The sequence below is a fragment of the Branchiostoma floridae genome, chromosome 18 (genome assembly GCF_000003815.2).
Source record: "Branchiostoma floridae strain S238N-H82 chromosome 18, Bfl_VNyyK, whole genome shotgun sequence".
Classification (NCBI taxonomy): Eukaryota; Metazoa; Chordata; class Leptocardii; order Amphioxiformes; family Branchiostomatidae; genus Branchiostoma; species Branchiostoma floridae.
Window position 1 is genome coordinate 2167184 of NC_049996.1, and position 14875 is coordinate 2182058.

General features: G+C 42.4%; 3 protein-coding genes across 4 annotated transcripts in view; all 3 read right to left on the reverse strand.

Moving 5' to 3' along the window:
• LOC118406185 (mucin-5AC-like) overlaps window positions 1-1330 on the reverse strand; it is an 11804-nt gene extending 10474 nt beyond the window's left edge. The window contains exon 1 of one of the 2 annotated variants that reach the window (XM_035806070.1): window positions 960-1330. In XM_035806070.1, the coding sequence (XP_035661963.1) occupies window positions 960-1008 (49 nt within the window). In that variant the 5' untranslated portion in view covers window positions 1009-1330. The remainder of the gene's footprint in view (window positions 1-959) is intronic. The other variant, XM_035806069.1, reaches the window with a different exon arrangement.
• Window positions 1331-3801: 2471 nt separating this feature from the next.
• Window positions 3802-7084, reverse strand: LOC118405973 (mucin-19-like). Its single transcript, XM_035805827.1, has 4 exons — window positions 5261-7084; window positions 4977-5035; window positions 4408-4589; window positions 3802-3974 (listed from the first exon to the last, which is right to left on the reverse strand). The coding sequence occupies exons 1-4, from the start codon at window positions 7082-7084 to the stop codon at window positions 3802-3804; spliced, it is 2238 nt and encodes a 745-aa protein (XP_035661720.1).
• Window positions 7085-12755: 5671 nt separating this feature from the next.
• On the reverse strand, window positions 12756-14698 carry LOC118406095. Its single transcript, XM_035805956.1, has 2 exons — window positions 14448-14698; window positions 12756-14133 (listed from the first exon to the last, which is right to left on the reverse strand). The coding sequence occupies exons 1-2, from the start codon at window positions 14483-14485 to the stop codon at window positions 13620-13622; spliced, it is 552 nt and encodes a 183-aa protein (XP_035661849.1). The 5' UTR covers window positions 14486-14698; the 3' UTR covers window positions 12756-13619.
• Window positions 14699-14875: the final 177 nt, after the last annotated feature.

Sequence of the window (14875 nt, forward strand, 5' to 3'; positions counted from 1 at the left end):
ATCATGTTGTAGTTGAATCCTAGCCATGTGGATATCGTTTGTTCACCGCCAGATGTCAGACAGTCACGCTATCTTACATGTATAATCATTTTGCAGAGAACAAGTGGCATGTTATAGATGGAGCGAAAAAATAAGAGACAAGATGTAGTGGGACTATATTAGTGGAAACATTGTATTGGTATTTCCAGGATTTTTCGCCTCTTAAGTACTAATCATGTTAGATGGTTAATCTTGTGAGCAAATTAGATAATCAACAAAAGTAATCTATTTTGAAGTCTCCTGTGAATATTCGTCATGAAATGCGTTCGAAAATCATGCAAAGGAATGAAATAAACAACACGAACATTTCAGAATGCGATCGGAATACTCATTGGAATGGAAGCATAAGTGAACAATGCTGACATGACCTGGTTGCAAATGATGTCCATTCAAGACTATAATAGTAGTAAGGGCGTAACTGGTCTTGCCCATCATTTACAACATTGGACATGCATTTTTCATATGTTCACAAGGAAACAGAAACATAAATGCCAAATCATATCATATGTCTAAGATTAGGACAAGAGTAAACTGTTTGTGTGATGTACATAGTAACAAATACATGAAACTCCAACGGATATGATAAATACAATACCAAAGCAAAGTGTTTCTCCAAGAGCAGATTATTAGACCAATATGCTGTATTTTTGTATTGTAAAATCATAATCAAGAGACACTCCAACGAATATAAAGTAAAATACTAAAACACAGCATTTCTCCAAGAGCAGATTATGAACAAAAATTAGCTGCAGTTTTGTGCTGCAAATTCCATCAAATACATACTCTTGAGACACCCCAGTGATAATAAGAAAGAGGAAAAAGCGTTGGATGTTTTGTTCGTCAAATAGCTTATTTTATGCTCAAGTATACATTCGCAAATTACTTAGCTGTTCAATTAACGTTAACACAATACCACTCACCTTGTATTGTAATGATGATCACCACAACCGTCCTTTTAAGATCCTTCATATCAAAAAGTCGAATCTGCGCTGAAAAGTTTTTACAATTCCTATTCCTGGGTTCTCCGGTGACAACTCTCAGGCAATTTTCGTATGTTCCTCCCGTACAAAATCCACCATCTTGTTCGTAGACGTAGCTGAAATATACTCTTCAGAACAGGTTGCTCACCACAAGCATACTGTATGTTTGACGCGTATCTTAGTCCCTCTCTATATGCATTAGAGAACGGCGTAACTCTATATTCCCCCGGGTGGAATCGTACTCTCAGAGGGAACATCAGCAATTGATCGAGTTAATAGGGCCTTTGTTGGGCTGCCGTTACCGGGATATGTTCGTGCCTGTAGGAAATTGATTGTCAAACTGATTACTTTTTCATTTCTGCTTGATAAATCTTCTTAGTATGTAAATTGGGTTATGTCTCATGCATGGCGTCACCGGAGCAAAAAATCGATAAATTACTTTTCATATCTGTTCTTTAAACATTGATCTTTATTCATACACCCTTTTGCATATGCTTTACTATTATATGAGACACTAAAGGTAAAATAGCGTTAGTTGTAGCAATGATATTGAACAAAGGGAAAACAAAACTGCTGAACTTATCCTACCACTGAATATATCTTTTATAACACAGGTTTAAAGCACATAAAACTATGCTACCACTAAATATATCGTTATAATGTACACAACAGTTAACCAGACAAGCCTTAATTAAGAAAGGGTTGCTAATAGATGCAATATGTCAGAATGGTCCCAAAACATTCATTTAAAAGGAACAAATGTCGTTTTCAATTATCCTTGTTAATTGTAATCGAAAGTCGGATTACGTATGATACTTTACTTTACATCTTGGTTGAGTAGATAACTTATAAACATATAAACAAAATGTATACGGTTAAACATAGAACTTGAATAGGTACATACAATGCTATTTTATGGTTATTGTTCCAAATTATCCAATAAAATTTATCATCAACGGAATGGAAATGATTCCCTGCAATTCCTGTGTACATAAAACTAATATACTGAATTTAGTTGGTTAGCAATGGTTCATACATCTATGTATTTGGCGCTGTGGGCATATATGTACAATTATCCTTTCCTTTACAGCTTTGTACGTCTTTCACAACCCTCGCTCTTGTGATCATTAACCTATTTCCTACTAAGCTAGCTCTTTTAGCACATAATTTGTATTGGTTACGATGTTAGGTAGCAGGAAGAAGGTTAAAATTACAATGAGTAAACACCGGTCGATCAGAGGGTAAGTGCCATGATGGATTAGTACTAGACTATCAGCTACAATTGCCAATAACAATTTACTCCCAACATCCATCATTGCAATAATGGCCATCGATCTAGCTTAAGTAGATGGCATTGATTGGTCTATTGAGAAATCAGCATTGAAAGACTACTACACTGTAAGACATCTGTGATACAGGTGATACGCTATCTGAAACGTTTGTTTTATTGTTGTAATTTCTGAATTATATAGATATACGAAAACTGATACAGATACATGCCTAGGTTATCGTATTGCCATTGGAATAAATTGAAACGAAATGCGTAACTGATTAAACACATCAAGTAAGAACATATGTCCTGTCGTGGGTAGCAATGATATCATACGTTTGGTCCCTCTTGCCGAAGTGCAATCACCATTTGGCCTATATGTAGCCGAAGTATTCACATGTGTACGTCCAGGTAGACATTGTCTTCATATTCCGACATCTCAAGTGCTTCATGATTCTTGTCCTTAGCAGCGTCAATACGATAACCTAGGCATGTATCTGTATCAGCCGCGACGGCACCCTGGTCTCCAACAAATGCCATATTCTGGTAGAAAGATGTTTCTTTTGCTGACTCATGACCAAGGCTTGTATATGTGCTTTCGTTCTTATCTTTCTGTTTCTCTTCGCCCAAATTTGTGTAAGTCTTGGATTCCATGGTGTCAGGGTTAAGCGCTTGGTAGGGAGATTCCTCTTCTTTGTTTTGTAGGTGACGTGGCGAGGCGGTGTTGGTTATTCCAGGCGATGTCGATGCTGCCTGTTGGCCTGCAGTACCAACAGATGTCGCTGGGGTGTAGGTGTTTCTCACAGCGGTACGCTTTGATTTCCTCCGCGGAGGAGCGACCGGAGAACTCCCTCCGCCAATAGTGGCATATTCCGTACCAAAGGCGTCTTCGGTAAGATCTGCCTTTTTCGACATTCTGTGAGAAAAAGCAACAACAATATTATATAATTATTTTGGATTTGCATAATTCATTCATTCATTCATTTCTTTCCTTTCCATTCTTTATCCCTCCAGTCTGGACAGCCATAATGTAAAATAAATGTACATACATATACACAATAAGACTTTGGCATAAATAGTTTTGTTCATAGGGTACAGCACTGTCCGATTGTAACGCTATCTACATTATTTTATAACTCTTTTATACTGATATATTTGTGGTGACCATCAAATTTCAATGTTAAATAACCGTTACCCATGAAACTTGCGAACGTAGAAGACGATTACGCCAAAGGCGGCTACAAGAAGAACTGCAAGAACGACCACAACTGCTGTGAGGGCCGACACCGTGTTGCAACAGTTGGCTGTTTTAGCTGATATATTCTGGAAAGGACACATCAATTAGTCATTGTTTCTAATACATCATTAATTGTTTCTGTCTCTCGAGTTGATACATCAAAAGGAGAATTGGGAAAAAGATACTAACAGCCAAAAAAGATAGAAAGGAGACATAATAGGACCGCCTGAAGCTTGGAGATCTGCGTGAAAATACCAACAATATTGCAAAATCAATTAGGAAATGTGTGTGTTTACCTGACAGACACCGTTGCCAGCCGGGTAGTAGTTCTCTTCACACGCACACTCCGAGATCACTACGCCTGGGTACTTTTCACTCAGCTGACAGAAACTACCCTCCCCACACGTTAGATTACAAAAACTTGGGTCGTTTGATATCAGATGAAGCTCTGTAGTAGAAAAAGACACAGAATAAGCAACTGACTGTAAGTCGTTCAAAATTGAGAAAGTTGTCGACTAGCCTTTACGACTTTCACTGACAATATTACTTAATCAACTACATTCTTCTCTTCTTGAAAATGAATTTTACTTTCTTTAGTTATCCATCTTAAAATATGTTCAAAAATGCCCCTGCAGTTCCATAGAAAATTGTTGGGGGAGGGGCGCAAAATCTACATCAAAAGCTACCAAAATATCAAGACCATGGTATTTCCCGGAGAAAAAAGTGGAAGTTCTGCTGCAGTACCAAGGTCACACACTAGTGGGTCCAAAATCGAGCTTGACCTTTGTCTTTTCAACTCTTGCCTAACCCATACCTGATATCATTATCACCAAAAAACAATACATAGATTATATTGAGGTAAAACCAAAGCAACCTCTTACCTTCTGCGGTAAGCGTAGTTTGCTGTAGTCCAACTCCACCTGTGAAGTTCAGTGTGTTGACGAACGTTCCGTTGTTGATTAGTTGTTGTAGATGGGCCCTAGCTTTCTGAGTAATAATCAAGTCTGGTTCCGATCCTACTGTGCTGAAGACGGTAACGAACCTGGCCACAACGCTTCCCGGGCTAGAAGGTTGTGACCGGCATGTGAATGTTTTTTCTTAATCTTTTTTTTATTTGTTTATTCCGGGTATGAAAAACCATAGATCACACAACACATACATAAATACATATACTTACAAAATCTACCTGTACAGCAAACCATAAACATTACTTTCTGCAGCAGATTACAGAGTTCAGCAAATTAACGTTTGATGATACAATTATCGGAGAATAGTCCACATTCCAGTTACGGCGGCCATTTTGGATTTTCCGGTGTCATTGCAACCAAAACGAGGCTGTTCATATTAGAAAGTTTAGTCAGTTGTTAGGAAATAAGTAATCATTTGATTAACATTGCAATTGCCAGATAGATCATCAAATTTTAGCACATATGTACCAAACTGTACTTACATGAATTGGATCAGTCTAATATCAACGTATGCTGGCTGCCCGACAAACACTGGAGAAACCTGGAACATGTTTCAAGGGTAAATAGTCAAGAATTTCAAAATTTGCTATATCTTACGTAAACATCACAACAAATATTACGCGTATGGATTATGTGAGGGACCAAGTAAAATGACTTTTTGCTTGAGTTAATTAATTTTAATAGACTTAATGAAAATACTGTGTTCATGATGCTACATCCTACATCCTAATACAATAGATATTCTCTAAGTCCATCCCGAACTTACCGATTGTATAAAAGCATTCTCAAGCGCCATGAATTCAACTGCTGTCCTGTCGTTGTACACTGGTCGAAAAGGTAAGTCCATAACCAACTGGGACGGTATAACCCTTCTTGGAGTGACGAGTAGAGAAGATGTAGGTGCTGCAGTCGTTCCCCCTGTAGCCGTGCCCCCGGGTGTATTCGTACCCCCTGTAGTTTTGTCCCCTTGTATAGTCGTGACCCCTGTAGTCGTGGTCCCTGGTATAGCCGTGTCCCCTGTACTCGTGCTCCCTGGTATAGTGGCGACACCTGTAGTCGTGCCCCCAGGTATAGTGGTGACCCCTGTACTCGTGCTCCCAGATATAGTGGTGACCCCTGTACTCGTGCTCCCAGGTATAGTGGTGACCCCTGAAGTCGTGCTCCCTGGTATAGTAGTGACCCCTGTACTCGTGCTCTCAGGTATAGTGGTGACCCCTGTACTCGTGCTCTCAGGTATAGTGGTGACCCCTGTAGTCGTTCTCCCTTGTAGAGTCGTGTCCCCTGTAGTCGTGGTCCCTGGTATAGTGGTGACCCCTGTACTCGTGCTCCCTGGTATAGTCGTGGCCCCTGTACTCGTGCTCCCAGGTATAGTGGTGACCCCTGTACTCGTGCTCCCAGGTATAGTGGTGACCCCTGTACTCGTGCTCCCTGGTATAGTCGTGTCCCCTGTACTCGTGCCCCCGGGTGTATTCGTACCCCCTGTAGTTTTGTCCCCTTGTATAGTCGTGACCCCTGTAGTCGTGGTCCCTGGTATAGCCGTGTCCCCTGTACTCGTGCTCCCTGGTATAGTGGCGACCCCTGTAGTCGTGCCCCCAGGTATAGTGGTGACCCCTGTACTCGTGCTCCCAGATATAGTGGTGACCCCTGTACTCGTGCTCCCAGGTATAGTGGTGACCCCTGAAGTCGTGCTCCCTGGTATAGTAGTGACCCCTGTACTCGTGCTCTCAGGTATAGTGGTGACCCCTGTACTCGTGCTCTCAGGTATAGTGGTGACCCCTGTAGTCGTTCTCCCTGGTAGAGTCGTGTCCCCTGTAGTCGTGGTCCCTGGTATAGTGGTGACCCCTGTACTCGTGCTCCCTGGTATAGTCGTGGCCCCTGTACTCGTGCTCCCAGGTATAGTGGTGACCCCTGTACTCGTGCTCCCAGGTATAGTGGTGACCCCTGTACTCGTGCTCCCTGGTATAGTCGTGTCCCCTGTACTCGTGCTCCCTTGTAGAGTCGTGTCCCCTGTAGTCGTGCTTCCTTGTAGAGTCGTGCCCCCTGTAGTCGTGCTCCCAGGTATAGTGGTGACCCCTGTAGTCGTGCTCCCAGGTATAGTCGTGTCCCCTGTAGTCGTGCCCCCAGGTATAGTGGTGACCCCTGAAGTCGTGCTCCCTGGTATAGTCGTGTCCCCTGTACTCGTGCTCCCAGGTATAGTCGTGTCCCCTGTAGTCGTGCTCCCTGGTAGAGTCGTGTCCCCTGTACTCGTGCTCCCTGGTATAGTCGTGTCCCCTGTAGTCGTGCTCCCTTGTAGAGTCGTGTCCCCTGTAGTCGTGCTCCCTTGTATAGTCGTGTCCCCTGTAGTCGTGCTCCCTTGTAGAGTCGTGTCCCCTGTAGTCGTGCTCCCTGGTATAGTCGTGTCCCCTGTAGTCGTGCTCCCTTGTAGAGTCGTGTCCCCTGTAGTCGTGGTCCCTGGTATAGTCGTGTCCCCTGTAGTCGTGCTCCCTTGTAGAGTCGTGCCCCCTGTAGTCGTGCTCCCTTGTAGAGTCGTGCCCCCTGTAGTCGTGCTCCCTTGTATAGTCGTGACCCCTGTAGTCGTGGTCCCGGGCATAGTCGTGTCCCCTGTAGTCGTGCTTCCAGATATAGCGGTGACCCCTGTAGTCGTTCTCCCTTGTAGAGTCGTGTCCCCTGTAGTCGTGCTCCCTGGTATAGCCTTCTTGGAGTGACCCCTGTACTCGTGCTCCCAGGTACTGCAGTGGTGCCCCCTGTACTCTGTGCTCTCAGGTATAGTGGTGCCCCCTGTAGTCGTGCTCCCTGGTATAGTCGTGTCCCCTGTAGTCGTGGTCCCTGGTATAGTCGTGTCCCCTGTAGTCGTGGTCCCTGGTATAGTCGTGACCCCTGTACTCGTGCTCCCTGGTATAGTGGTGACCCCTGTACTCGTGATCCCAGGTATAGTGGTTGACCCCTGTACTCGTGCTCCCTTGTAGAGTCGTGTCCCCTGTAGTCGTGCTCCCTGGTATAGTGGTGACCCCTGTACTCGTGCTCCCAGGTATAGTGGTGACCCCTGTACTCGTGCTCTCAGGTATAGTGGTGACCCCTGTAGTCGTGCTCCCTGGTATAGTCGTGTCCCCTGTAGTCGTGGTCCCTGGTATAGTCGTGTCCCCTGTAGTCGTGGTCCCTGGTATAGTCGTGACCCCTGTACTCGTGCTCCCTGGTATAGTGGTGACCCCTGTACTCGTGATCCCAGGTATAGTGGTGACCCCTGTACTCGTGCTCCCTGGTATAGTCGTGGCCCCTGTATTCGTGGTCCCTGGTATAGTCGTGTCCCCTGTAGTCGTGCTCCCAGGTATAGTCGTGGCCCCTGTACTCGTGCTCCCAGGTATAGTCGTTGCCCCTGTACTCGTGCTCCCAGGTATACTGGTGACCCCTGTACTCGTGGTCCCTGGTATAGTCGTGGCCCCTGTATTCGTGGTCCCTGGTATAGTCGTGGCCCCTGTAGTCGTGCTCCCAGGTATAGTCGTGGCCCCTGTACTCGTGCTCCCAGGTATAGTCGTTGCCCCTGTACTCGTGCTCCCAGGTATAGTCGTGGCCCCTGTTGTCGTGCCCCCAGGTATAGTCGTGGCCCCTGTTGTCGTTGCAAGGAGAAGCAACATTCTCGTTGTTAGATATCCACAGTAAGCAAGCATGATGTCTTTTGCCACTGTTCAGGGATCGTACCAGGGGATTTTTTCATATGCCATTGACCGTAACTGCGCCCTGAGAAGAAAAGATAAGCACATTTTGCTTAGTAATATGTTGATGACGATTCAATATACAATATGTGACAGCACTGAAGAGTGAGGTAGTCAAGAGACGACAATTAAGTTTTTGTGGTACCCACCAGTTGTAAAGAAGCCTATTGTTCAACTTCAAGACACATACTTCCACATAATACAGTTGACTAACATTACTGTGTTATGGAGTACCTTGCCCCCTAGCAAGACTTAGTAACCTTATCCTTGCCGCATATACGCGATCACATATCTTGATAAAGAAACCCACAGAGCATTTGTCCTTCGCGTTCGGAATGCCATGGCGACTTAACGTTGGTGTTCTCTATGAATGGATAACACTGCATCGTGACTACACGTTAAAGTCGTTGTTCGACTAAGATACTGTAGATTTTGACATTTTCGCGGTTTCGTAGTGAGCTCTTACCGCTGACTCATCACAACGTAAACATATATTGCATTGTGAGCTCAAAGATACTACAATATCATGAAAAACGTTAACGTGCCGCAAACTGTTGGAATTTACAGTTACAGTACCATGAAACTTGACTACTTTTGGCATGAAAAGTTCAACTCTACTCACTCTTCGTGTCATATTATTCCAATACACATATTCAGAATACCTTTCTCTCTAGTAACGGCGAGGTAGAATTCGCCGTAGGCTGTTATACAATTTCAGAGTCGTGGAGTTTTCGGATAGGCTGTGACAGAAAAGGAACATTGATAACAATTTAAGACAGTCTTTTCTGTACTAAGACAGATGAAATTTGTAGGCCACACGCACCAATACCCCCCAAATATCCTCAGTTTCCCTAATCTCCAAGCAGATCCTACGTTGCCATATATAGCCGGCCAAAGGGAGTCAAACGGGCGGCCATTTGACTCCCTTTGGCCGGCTACGATACTCCTTGGCCAGCTTTGATACTATATATCATCGTGGGATCTGCTTGGAGATTACAGTTTCCCATCGTAGGACGATCGTGCGACAGTCGTGAGACAACTTTTATCTGACTCCCTACAAAGCATTCAAACGTTCTCTCACAACAGTTTTCTATCATTTCTCACATCTAAGGGAAAGCTTGTTTACATTTTGGGAAGACAGCGTCACTCCAAACATTTTTTTCCTTGTAACATCTGGTGTAAACAAAGTGAGCACTAAACCATACATAAACTCATTAACTATTCTGAAAGCATCTACTGCATGCAATGTTGGAACGACGCCAAGTCACACACCTAGTCTATTTACGTGTTTACTTTCTTGTCGCGCTTCCTTGACTCCAGAAGTTTTTCTTCCTTGTAACATCTGGCGTAAAAAGTGAGCTCTAAACCATGCATAAACTCATAATCCGTTCTGAAAACATCAACTGTAATGTTGGAACGACGCCGAGTCACGCACGCCTATTTACGCATTTACTTCCTTGTCGCTCTTCCTTGTTGAAATTACATGTTCGCCAGCATACAACGCATCTCACCTAGGCGTAATGTAAAGTACTGTACATGTGTTACTCCTTTATTATTTCACGACAAATGCTCAGCAGAACTTCACTTGCTTGTGCCTCTGCTCTACTACGAAATTTTCTCAGCAAGCACACTTCTTGCCACGGCCATGGAAGCAAAAACCCTTTCTTCTTCCAAAATCCACCTCTTTTGAGTAAGTTCTACGCAAGTACTTCTTGCTTAAAACTATATTGCTTTGAAACAAGCTACCTTGATGGGTAAAACCTGAAACTTTTCAAGTCAAGCGTAAACAAACATCTGACAACAAAATCTTGTAAAGGAATCCAAATTGTTTAATTGGCTCTTTGTGCTTTGTTTTGTGCAAAATTTAGAGTAAATAAAAAACTAATGTGAGCTCGTATATAGAACATACTGTTAACGTCGTTGTTATACAACTTATACTTTTTGATCACACAAAACACTATGCGTTCATTGTATGACTCAAATGATAAATGTTGTATAATCTTTCTATTGTCAGATTAACTTCATTATTCCTGCCAATGCGGAGTTGTCTGGGAATAATACCTGATAAGGCCATACCAATTTAATTTGTTGGTTCTCGGATTTTTTCATGAAAAATATGAAGCGACAGGGCGAAAAAAAAAAAAAAAACTTCTCTGATGGCAAAGCCATTGCTGAATCTGGCCATGGGGGCTCTCGTATCATACTCACTGAGACACTAACGGTACAGTAAGTGCTACCGGTACATACATTGCTATTTTCGTATGTTATTTTCACGATAATTGATTTTATTGATTTCTTTCAGTTTACCGAATTGTACTAAAACATTAGAATTATGGTTATTGATAAAATGTGACATTGTAATTATGAATTTTATATGTACCATCCTGGTTTGATTCAATTGGAAACAACAGTCTGAAAATGCAGTCTTCATTTTTGTCTTTTATTCATGGAGGTCAAAAACAAAGTGTCCATCTTACAGTAACTGAAACTTATCAACAAACCCCAAGGGGAACTCAAAATAATTTAATATTTGCTCTGCTTGACAAGAATTCCCAGTCTCACTGCAACTCTGTGCTACCTACTTTGTCAAAATTCTACTCTTTAAAAGTCAAAAACCCCTGTGAACTTACTACTAATTACTAGTACTTTGGGTGTATATGAACAAGCCCCAATTTGGCCAAGGGAACTCATATTTTTCTGTTGGCTAAATACTTCGAAATAATTTTTGGTTTGTCCATCAAATATCAAGGAAATTATATTTCATCAAACCCACCTGCACATCGTTTGGGCCCTCGATGCATATCTGTTAATTATGTGACAGAAGAAGAAGAAGACATGTTTTCATAAATAAATTTTGTCTGTTGGCCAAGAAGTTTCTTCTGACTTCTGTCCCCGGTTAAAAACTGTACACACCACAAAAAATGTGGCTTTCCTGGATCCACAGACATGGTATTTTCTTCTCCTGCTACTGCACTACCTTCTACTACACTTCTTCAAGCTCCAATTCTACTCTATTTGTACTCAAAATTATCCGACTCCGGTACTCCTTCCCCTTCTATTTTTCTGGTGGCGCCATTTTGATTTTAAGAATGATGCTTCTGATTGGCTAATCTCCGTCACATGATCACCTAGGTCACAACTTCAAAGAGAGACACCTATCGACTTATTGAAAAACTGCAGCCTTCAGATAGCCTGGGGAGAAAAAATTTTTTTTTTTTTTTTTTGGTTTTGCGATTTTTTGAAGCGGCGATTCCGAGAACCAACGAATTAAATTGGTGTGGCCTAAGCTGCCTTTGAAGCTAAAGGTGTTTAGGGGAAACTTACAATGCAGTGACAGGGTAACTTCTTTACTGTAACGTTAACGTAATTTGGTGCTTAAATGATCTAACAAAGAAGCTTAAAAGGGGAACGTTTGGTGTTGGAAAGCAACATCAAAGCACTGGACAGTCTAGTACGTAAACGAATGTTACCAATAAGTATGGTACAATTTAGATACTATGCTACACGCAGTTTTAAAAACATGTACACAACATGTAGTCATTAATTCACTCAAAATTGATATATATCTAGCACATGAAATTAATATACGAGAAAACAGGAACCATTCGGTCTAACAGAAAATGTCAAAGTCACTAAGTGTTGACTCCCTATGTTCTAGCCTTAGACGACCTTGGCCGCCATTTTGTTTCCTTCACTACGTTCGTCCCACCTGACACCTGTTAACGTTAAAGCTCACCAGAGCACAAATGTTGCTTGCACAACAAAAACAAAGAAAGTTTTACCTGTGTCAGAGTAATAGTGTTGTCTTCAAGACAAAACTACTTCTTCAAGATTCACTGTCAAGGAAGTAGCACCTGTGCTGAGAGCACCTGACTTAGTGTGTCTCCCTTGATGTCATCACTGAAGTGTAACCAAGGGCTCGGTGGGAAAGTGCGCTGCGGGCGGAACAGGTATGTAGCTGTAACGGGATACGCCTGTTTATTTTTGTCTGGTTGTCTTGGCAAAAACACGTCTATGTAAAACCCCTGCTGACTCTTCTTGAGGTCATCGGATGTGACGTACCGGATGTGACGTATTATCTACACTTTCTCACCCTATGAGGACATTGAGGTCTTGTAATGTTGTTCTATATGTGTGCCTAATGTTTTATCTAGTATATTGTGTCTAGAGATCCACGAACTCATACCTTTGACAAGTACTTTTGTCACATTACAATGCAATTTTTTAATGTAGCTGTAGGTGTACAGGTGTTTATTTTTGTCATGGTTATCTTCGTTAGAACAAGTCTATGTAAAAACTCCACTAACTCTTCTTGGGTTCACCGGATGTGACGTATCATCTACACTTTCTCACCCTATGAGATCATCGAGGTCTCGTAATGCTTTTCTATATTATGTGCTTAATGTTTTATCTAGTACATTGTGTCTAGAGTTCCACGAACTCATACCTTTGCCAAGTACTTTTGTCACATTACAATGCAATTCTTTAAATGTAGCTGTACATAGCGGATACAGGTGTTTATTTTGTCTTTGTTGTCTTGATAAAAACACGTCTATGTAGAACCCCCATTGACTCTTCTTGGGGATACCGGATGTGACGTATCATCTACACTTTCTCACCCTATAAGGACAGTGAGGTCTTGTAATGTATTCTATATGTGCCCAGTGTTTTATCTAGTACATTGTTTCTACACTACAGTTCAACGAACTCATACCTTTGACAAGTACTTTTGTCTCATTACAGTGTGAATGATATACAAAGAAGTCTCCGGTGTAACGAAGTGTAGTCATTTAGCAATAAGCAGGTACTCTTAGCCTCGGTTCGTTGTCGGTATCGCTACGTCCTAAATCAAATTTGTGTTTTCCTTTACTTTATGATAGTAATATCATGAAAACATACTAGAATGGTTAAGAAGACTTTAGTGAGATACCCGATTAAACTACATACATTTAGTACATTCAATATTACCATATCAACTTCTATTGTGGCTGACGAAAGACAGCGAATGATGTCTGAATCGTCTAACCGTTTCTAAAATATATCCTAGTTGTTTGAGTAACTGCTACCTCACGTAGTTTATTAACTGGATGTCTAAACTTCATCGAAGTATTGATGGTATAATATTTTATCATGGAAGCTTATCTATGTTGGTTGTAATAGTAGTACAATGCTTAACTTTTTTCCAACACAAATGTAAACACAGCTAAAATTTTCTTCAGGATAAATACTGATGACCAATCACTTCAAAACGTAAACTCACAAGATGTCATCAGTATTGTTTGTGAATAAGGCAACAGTGATTGTTATACAAATTTGATTCGTGTACACCTTTAATTTGTGTTGGAAGAAGGTTTGGCATTGTAACATGATATCATACATTCGGATAGTCGAACGTATTACGCTACTTGTCCTATCCTAAGCATTTAAGTCCAGGTAGACGTGGTCCATCTCTATCGCCTCTTCTACTCTCCGAGTTCTTCCACCCGACCTAGCCGCACCTCTTCCGGCCGTTGTTCTCCTAGATGCCTCCGCCCAGATGGCACCCTGGTCTCCCACGAAGGCCATGTTCTGGTAAAAAGCTGTACCTTTTGGGCAAAGACTTGTATATGTGCTGTCGTTCTTTGGTTTCTTATTCCTTATGTCCAAACTTGTGTACGTGTTGGATTCCATAGTGTTAGGGTTGAGAGCTTGGTAGGGAGATTCCTCTTGTGTGTTCTGTAGGTAGAGGGTTGGGGCGTTGTCTGTCGTTGCCATGGCACCGCTGTTAGTTATTCCGGTGGCTGATCTTGCCCGTTGACCTGCAGTTCCGACGGATGTCGCTGGCGTGATGATGGCGTCTCCTCTCGGATCTGCTGGAGAGCTCCCTCTACCGATTGTGTCATATTCTGCACCAGTAGGGTCTTCCGTATTAATTTCCTTTCTAGACATTCTGTAGAAAAAAATGACAAATTTTACCATTTTGATTATTTGTCTAATAACATGCTACTGCAATTGAAAGTTAACATACCAGCGTTGTCCTACTACCATGCTATTTTCATGCTTTACATCAAAGACATCTGTCTCCATAATTGTCTTGATTGGCATAAGAAATATGTCTAGACTTGTTTTGTGTTGTTTGTCTAAGGGGCCTTCACCTTTGACATATTACCCACAATTCATCTCGCCCGGCACACGTACTCGGAACGGTAAACGTATCTATTAGGAATTTTGTGAGGTAGACCTATAAAAATCAGTGTTTGTTACCTCCTAAGCTTGAGGACGAGAAAGATGATGACACCCATGGCGGCTACGACAACAATCACCAAGAAGACCACAACTCCTATGAGGGCCGACACAGTACTAGTGTTTGCTGTCGAGGATGGGATATCCGGGAAAATCGAAGTCGTAAGTCCAGGCGAAGTCGTGAGTTCAAACAAAGTTGTATGTCCAGCAGATGTAGAAAATTCAGGCGCGTATGTAGGCCAAGGAGTACTCGTGGCTGCAGGCGCATATGTGGGCCATGGTGTACTTGTGAGTTCAGGTGCATATGTGGGCCATGGTGTACTTGTGAGTTCAGGCGCATATGTGGGCCATGGTGTACTTGTGAGTTCAGGTGCATATGTGAGCCAATGTGTACTTGTGACTTCAGACACATAAGTTAGTCCAGGCGAAGTCGAGAGTTCAGGCGCGTA